General features: G+C 43.8%; 2 protein-coding genes across 2 annotated transcripts; both read left to right on the top strand.

Moving 5' to 3' along the window:
* Window positions 1–1107: 1107 nt before the first annotated feature.
* si:dkey-9i23.14 (L-asparaginase) lies at window positions 1108–3350 on the top strand. The gene is made up of 6 exons (XM_021619311.3): window positions 1108–1579; window positions 1709–1804; window positions 1911–2071; window positions 2214–2297; window positions 2480–2642; window positions 3071–3350. Exons 1-6 carry the CDS (start codon window positions 1427–1429, stop codon window positions 3221–3223), a joined length of 810 nt encoding a protein of 269 aa, XP_021474986.2. The 5' UTR covers window positions 1108–1426; the 3' UTR covers window positions 3224–3350.
* A 353-nt stretch (window positions 3351–3703) lies between these two features.
* Window positions 3704–7134, top strand: tmem109 (transmembrane protein 109). Its single transcript, XM_021619309.3, has 3 exons — window positions 3704–5259; window positions 5476–5578; window positions 6362–7134. Exons 1-3 carry the CDS (start codon window positions 5059–5061, stop codon window positions 6736–6738), a joined length of 681 nt encoding a protein of 226 aa, XP_021474984.2. The 5' UTR covers window positions 3704–5058; the 3' UTR covers window positions 6739–7134.
* The last annotated feature ends 442 nt before the right edge of the window (window positions 7135–7576 follow it).

The following is a 7576-nucleotide window of genomic DNA, read 5'->3' as shown; positions in this document are numbered from 1 at the left end:
TAGGTTATGGATGTGCTCTGGGAGCCAGATGGAACCTCCAGTGAATGGATGGAACTGAATGGAACCAGTTGGAACAGTTGACTTCATTTTGGTTGGCTCCCATGTACAGTACACTTCCTGGTATCGTTCGAATCAAAGCCTTTTCTCCCATTCTAGGCACTAGGCCAGAGAGATTCCACTCTCGTCTCTATCCATTCAAAACACACACACACACACACACACACATAATGTGACTGGGCCGTCCAGCTGCCGACCTCCTGACCTCCCTCATCTCTTCCTGTTCTGTTCCCTCACAGTCTCTCCTTTCAGAGACATGGAATGTGGCCCAAATGGCACCCTATTCCCTATATAGTGCACTACTGGTCAAAAGTAGTGCACTGTATAGGGTATAGGGTGCCATTTGGGAGGGAGGCAGGGTTACAGGGTAGTGGAGTGGCTGAGCCGTTCACTGCTTTGATGGAGTCTTGACTCCAGATTATTCATTGTTTTGTTTCTTTCTGGCCCCCTCTTCCATTCCATCCCACACTCTCCCTCCCACACACAATCCACCCCTCTCTTTTTCCATCCACCCTTCCTCACCTCCTTTTTTTCTATATCCTTCTTTCTCGCTCTTTACATTTACTTTTTCACTGCATTATTACATTTGTTTTTTTATTTAAGAGGGACAAATATTAAAAGCTCTTTATAAATAAATATACATGATTATTTTCTCTCCCTCTCTCTTTTTCCCTCTCTCTGAACATCTCCCTGGTATCAGAAGGGAAGACGTCTTTTTTTGTAATTTGAGTAGCCTAGTTACATATCTCTGTTCTTTCTGCCAAGGAATTTTTAGTACACGGAAGACTTCTGTCCAACGGCCACAAATATCCCATTGCTTTCACTGACAATTGACAGCAACAGGGTGTACTTTTCTTTTCTTGCCTAAACAACCCAATATCTTTACAAATAGTGAATTGAATCTACTGTATCTGGTCGAAGAACAAGTGTATGCACATTTGTCATTTTGCGCAACCAAAAGAGGTTCGTATTTAGATCAATATATGGCTTTGCTACCACCTAGTGGACATGACCAGTTGTAAAACAAAAGCAACAAAATAACCTGGCCATTCATTTCGCGCGCCCTCCAACGGTTGTGTTGGTTTGTTGACAAGCTCTAATACCTTGATGAGCAAACTAGTTTGCTTACATGAACTAACTGATCAATGTTTGTAAAGTAACGTGATACTATAGAAAGGTAGTAAGCTACTTTAGTTAGTTCACCACTTCAATGTGCAGGAGAGAGAAGATAGCTAAGTGCTGCAATTAGCTAGCTACCTGAACTTGATGTGCTAGCTAGCTACTAGTAACGTTAGCAGAGTAGCTAGATAGCTCGGTAGCTTTGATATTTGACCCATTCTGCGTGTTTATCTATCGTAACACACACCACATGCTCTTTGTCACAGCTATGGAGAAAACCCAAGCGAGGGATCTCAGCCTAAAACCGATCGTGATTGCAGGCCCTGTGATCAGGGACAAGAAGTTTCTGCAATGGTTGGGCAAGGTCCTAGAGCTCAGCTGGCTGCGGAACAAGGACATAGAGGCAAGGCCATATGAGTTCACCTATAATTTGGATAGACCCATTTGTCCATTTATCAGTGATGTTACACCTGACTTGCACATCTACTCCATGATGATAAATACCTGGTTCAACTCTTTGTGTTTCCTTCAGGAGCGCAAGGGACTGTTGGGAGAGTTGCTTCCCTCCTTCGCTAACGGAGCTGTCGAGAGCAACGACTTCCTCTCCCTCCAGGAGATCCTAGAAAATGTCTGCAGTAGTGTGTGTGTGTGTGTGTTTTCTTTATTTGGGTACAGTTTCTTCTCTCTCACACACACACTTGTCTTGCATATACCCCCCCCCCCCCCCCCCCCAGATGGATGTGAACTGTGGGGACTATGACGGCACCAAACCACTGCTGAAGGCCTGTGAGATCGGTAACCTGGACATGGTCAAGTACCTGCTGGCCAAAGGAGCCTCCCAGCATTTGAAAGACCGCTTCGGAAACACACCCCTACGCCTGGCCATTATCAACAGGTAGCCCACTAACCCTGCTCTGCTTTGTCAAAGCGTCGTTGTAAGTAGCCTACCTGGAATAAGTCTAGAAGTGGACTAATAAAGCAACAATGAAAGCACACACACTAAAGCCAGATAATGGTGGCTCACATTTGCATGTCAGGCATTATGACGTCATCAAGTTCCTGAGGATGACAGAGGCGTCACTGGCTATGCCCGCAGTGAGGATCAGCGTGGAGCTGCTGCAGTGAGTAACTGCTTATTCATTAACATGAATCATTTTGAGTCGTGCTTTCATTATTCAAAAATAAGATGCCACTCTTGTTATAGAAATATTGACCCACGTCTCTCTCTCCCCCTCCTCCCATTTCCCACCATCTCCCACCCCCCTCCCTCCCTCCCTCCCCCACCCCCCTCCCTCCCTCTCAGGGCGGTGGCCAAGAAAGACTACCAGCTGCTTCATGCCTGGGCGCTGTCTGGAGTCGACATGGACTCTAAGGACTACAATGGACGCACGGCCATGCACCTGGCTGTCAAGATGAGGGACACAGTCATGGTCCGCAGGCTGCTGGAGTATGGGGCAACCCCGCTGGTAAGAACCAGGGTCATGTTCACTCACTTGGCACTAAACGGAAGCAAACAGGCTGAAACAGGGAGGTACTATCTAAACTTGTCCTTTAAGAAACACGTTTTCCGTTGCACAATATTTTGAAAGGTTTTGCTACAGTGTGACCCTGCTCATCTCAGGGTGGAGTAGGAGAGGTAAAAGAGGGTAGTAGTTTAATCTTCACCAAAGTAGCAACTGGGCCGTTATGCCACCTAAGTGTTTTTACTCTACAGTTAGAGTTTCAGCAGCATCCTCAACATACCACCACTACATCTGACAATTGAAATGAATGTCCTTTTTCCAAATTCACCTTCGAAGTCCGATCCACTCCCCCACCTTACCTCACCTCTCTTCTCGTGTCCTTTCCTCTCCTGCCCTTCCTCCTCTCTTTCCTCTCCTCCCCTCCCACCCAGGAGATAGATATCTGGGGCCAGACTCCGGTGGACGAGGCCCGTAAAGGCAACATGTTGAGGATCATGCTGGCGTTCCACCCCCTCTTCACTGAGCAGCTCACCACCAAGCTGGCCTACCTGACCTGCAAGGCCCAAGCCCAGATGAACAAGTAATGGAAGAAGACCCTGAAATGTGTCCCACTCTATTACCTATATAGTGCACTACTTTTGACCAGGACCATAGGGAATAAAATAAACACCGGGGCCCATGATAACACTTTAAGAAATAAACTTTAATTTTGCTTATTTTGTTCAGACTTTTATTTTAGCTATTTTGTGTATAGTACTACTACATATGTTTAATTGGTCGAGCAAATAGACAACAACAGGAGATGAGGGTATGAAAATAAAGGTTGGTATAAAATAAAATAAATTTGGGGCCGTCAACTGCCAAACGTTGTCGAACGTTGCAGATAGAAATGACATGAACAGAGCTAATGTGAATCCTTATGATTCATGTCAGAGGAGCATGTCTGTTCTACATGGCCTATTTCAATCGGGAACGTTCAAAAAACGTTGCGACCTGCAGGGTAAGCTATTTAATGTCGACTTGACAGTAGGTGGCGAGCGTGCCCTGCTTCCTTTTTTTCTACCAGGGGGGCAGGTTTTACGGCGTCTACGTTTCAGGAATTCCATCCAGTCTACGCAAATCCTCATTTAAATTGCAAATAGAAGGCTAGGGAAGGTTAACTTGATTTTAGCCTGATCGAAGAAAAATCAACAGTGGTGTGAAGAAGATAATGAGGGAATAATAGTCGATCAATATATTAGTAATCAGTTGTATTATTGTATTGCAGTGTATACAGATGGTTCAAATGATACGATGAATGGGAAGACGGGAGCAAGTGTATTTATTATTGAATTCGATGTTAATCTATGCAAGTCTAACAAATGATTTGTCTGTATATTCAACAGAAATGTTTGCGATAATTGTTGGATTGCAATGGATAGAGGAGGTGCAACCAAGAAGAGTAGTAATATGTTCGAACTCTGCATCGGTTTTGTGTAGTTTAAGATCTGGAAAGTCAGAACGCGATGATTTATGGTTAGAAGTAATGATGCGGGTATTGGGATTACAAAGAAATGACATTGACATTTAGTTCGGTTGGATTCCGGCTCATGCAGGAGTTTATGGAAATAATATAGTAGATATAACAGCAAAATGAGCAGTGAAAAGCACTATTGTGGATATACAGGTGCAGTTGGGTAGAGGAGAATTTAAAACATTCATTCGAAAAAATGGGTTAGATTGCTGGCAGAGACAATGGGATGAAAGTAGGAAGGGCAGACATTTGTATAGTACAAGGACATCTTTACGGGAGATAGTGTCATTGAATGAGAACAGAAGGAAATTAGATTAGGGCATACGGGATTGAATTCATCTTTGAAATTGATAGGAAACATGGTACTAGAATGTGCAATGGCTGGAAACGGTTGAACATATATTACTATTTTGTGAAATGTGTGTAGAAAGGGAGAGGTTGTTTGACAGGGTCAGAGGTTGGACGGAAGTGGGTGGGGATGATGTGAGTGGTGAGGTTTGCACGGAGGTATTTTATTTTATTAGAAATCCAGGGTTAGTCAAGAGAATATACTGTAGTGGTATAGATAGGTCGTCACACTCCAGTACAGTAGGTGGCGGTGTATGCACTTGTCAGTTGATAGTGATTTGCCAATTAAACTTAAAGATGAAGAAGGGCAACGCAACTATTGTAGTACATTTTGTGTCGGCCTGCCTACTTTCTATATCCTGGAAACTGTAGTTAGACGATGTTTTTTTTTCTTTCCATATGTAAGACATAGGCTACACTGTAGCCAATATGTTTCTGTCTGTAGAGTGACCAGTTTAGATTGTTGTAGCATATGGTTATGCAGTGAAACCATATTCAACTAAATCTAAAGACGTTGGATGTTTTAATCTTTTGACTTTACATAAGGTGTCTGAAACAATGAAAGTGTGTTTCGTCTTGTGTGTGCTGAGCACCGTGGTAGTTTCTTGTTCGGGAGAATATAGTCGCTTCGAGAAGTCATTTAACAATTCCCCGGGAATGATGCAAGTCCTCCGGGAGACGCTCACGGATTTGTCCCAGGAGGCGCACAGTTACCTGGTCCACCTTGTTGGGGCGCGGTCTGTTGAAACTGCACAGAAGGTGAGGCACAAAGAATAGCCTGCTCTAAATTCAATTTAACAGTAGTATGTATCATAAAATCTTAGTTTAATGATGTCAGTTCTTTTGTCGAATTAGGTAGGTGCGAGTAGCAACAAGTCGGCCTGTACGGGAACCCTTGCTTTTATTTCCGTATTTAGTGACCCGTGTGTTTGCCTCAAACATAACCCTATATCAACTCTCTCTCTCTCCTGTCAGTGTTTCTTTCAGTTGGTCAAGTATCTGGCTGCGGTAGTGGTCAGTGGCGCAAATGTGGTTATGAAGTACCTCACCCAGTTCCTGAGGGCAGCAGGAGTTGATGGTAAACACCTGCTCTAGGATCATTCATTATTCATCATTATAATATTAAAGGCAACACTGAATAATGCTAAATCAGCACTCCTATTCCCACTTTATGAATACCAGGCCCAGAAAGCTAATGCAATACTCCAGTCAGTCACCGATACTGTTCCCAGAGAGCTAAAGCATGTCATGTGCAAGACTTTTGTTTCAGCCCAGCACTAACACACCTAATCAATGTCTTGATGGGCAGTTGACTAGTTGGATCTGGTGTGTTAGAGCTGGGCTGGAGAAGAAAAAAAAACTGTACAACCTGTAGCTCTCCAGGACCAGGGCTGATAACCAGTGCACCATTCGATAATGGAACAGACAGTTGTCAATACAAAAATAATAATTTCAAGTAAATCATTCTTATGTCATCTGTTGATTGATCCCATATTGTGCAACATCTCAACACACAACCCATGTACAGTACTAGACACTCTCACATTGTAATTTACTGTCATTGTTCTCTGTAGACACACACACACACACAACACAACACAACTGGATGAAAGTCTCACCTGCCAAGGGAGCCCTTTATCCACTGACAGACATGCCCTGGATTAGGTGTGTGTGCCAGAAGAGCAAACCTCTTTTTCCACAATGCCAAAAGTAACCTACCGGTACAATAATTACATAGCAACACACTGCTAAGACTATGTTTTTGCCACATCTTAGAATGGAGACAAGGAAACATTTTTCAAAATACTAGGCCAGAAAATGCACTAAGATCATGTTGTATCTCTCTCTTTCTCTCCTCCAGTTCAAATGCCTGTTAACAGTATCACCCCAGATGCAGTGGTCTATATCGGTCAGTGGCTTCTGCTGGCTCTCATTGGCTACTGGCTGCTGTCCCTGGCCTTCCGCTTGGTGGCATCCACTTTGAGGCGGGTCCTGTGGCTACTGAAGCTGGGTGTGGTTTTAGGACTGTTTGGCCTGATCCTAAGTGACCGCAGCGCTGAAACAGAGACTACGGCGCTGCGATTGGCCGGCCTGGTGAGCGTCTGCGTCCTATTGGGTATAGGGCATTCTGGCACCAGCGGCGACAAAACCGACCTGGAGGATCAAGTGAGGGTGCTAGAGAGACAAGTGAGAGAAATGGAGAGGAGGAGGAGTGAGGGATGGATGGATGGGAATTGAAAGGCCTTGTTTTGAACATAATCTAGGTCTAGGATCGTAATCACGACATTGTACATAACGTTTTGTTTGCAAATGTTTTGGTATCGTTTTGCAATAATAAAGCATTTGCCTTTTTTCTTAAAGATCCTATAGTTATTTTGCGTGTGAAACAGAACTGACAGCTGATTAGCTTGTTTTCAAGGAGACAGACAACGTCATTTCTGTTTATTAAGGTGGATATGTGCATTTCCCACTATTCTGCTATAAATGCTATTGATATTTGTAGAATAGAAACATTCCATAAGGTCTGACGATATGGCGTTGGAAATCATTTTCTTCCTCACTCCTCTCCAGTTATGGCGGCACACAACACAAACAAGTTCTCTAATAAAACAAATACATACTTCCTATTACCTACATTACAGATCTGTCCATTCCTTTAAAGTGTGTGTGTCATGGGATGAGACGGTGAGAAAAGCAGTTCTGGAAAAACATTTTAAAAGTGACTCCAAGAGCTTGAGCTTGATCAAGTGACATCTGACCTTCTCCAATTGAGATTCTCCCCTTGACCAACTAGGGCCAGGAGTTTTTCCAGTTCTGCTTACATGGTCTGGAAATGCCCTGTCCCTGAATATAATCATGTAGAATTAATTTTCCTCACCCCTTGACCCGACCAGGGGTACATTCATTAGGAACCTAAAGGAAGCAGGTTGAAATGGGTAGGGACTAATTGAATTTGTCCCCAAAATAAATGTTTGCTTCATTGTGCACTTATGAATACACCCCCAGGACAATCTCCCTTTGGTAGAGGAGATGAAGGCACCGGGTGCGTTTGCGCGGTGAGGCTTAAGCAAATGAC

Source organism: Oncorhynchus mykiss, chromosome 10, assembly GCF_057628025.1.
Source record: "Oncorhynchus mykiss isolate SJ-2025 chromosome 10, ASM5762802v1, whole genome shotgun sequence".
In the NCBI taxonomy this organism is placed as follows: Eukaryota; Metazoa; Chordata; class Actinopteri; order Salmoniformes; family Salmonidae; genus Oncorhynchus; species Oncorhynchus mykiss.
Note: the sequence above shows the minus strand (reverse complement) of the source record. Positions and strands in the feature narration are given on the sequence as shown.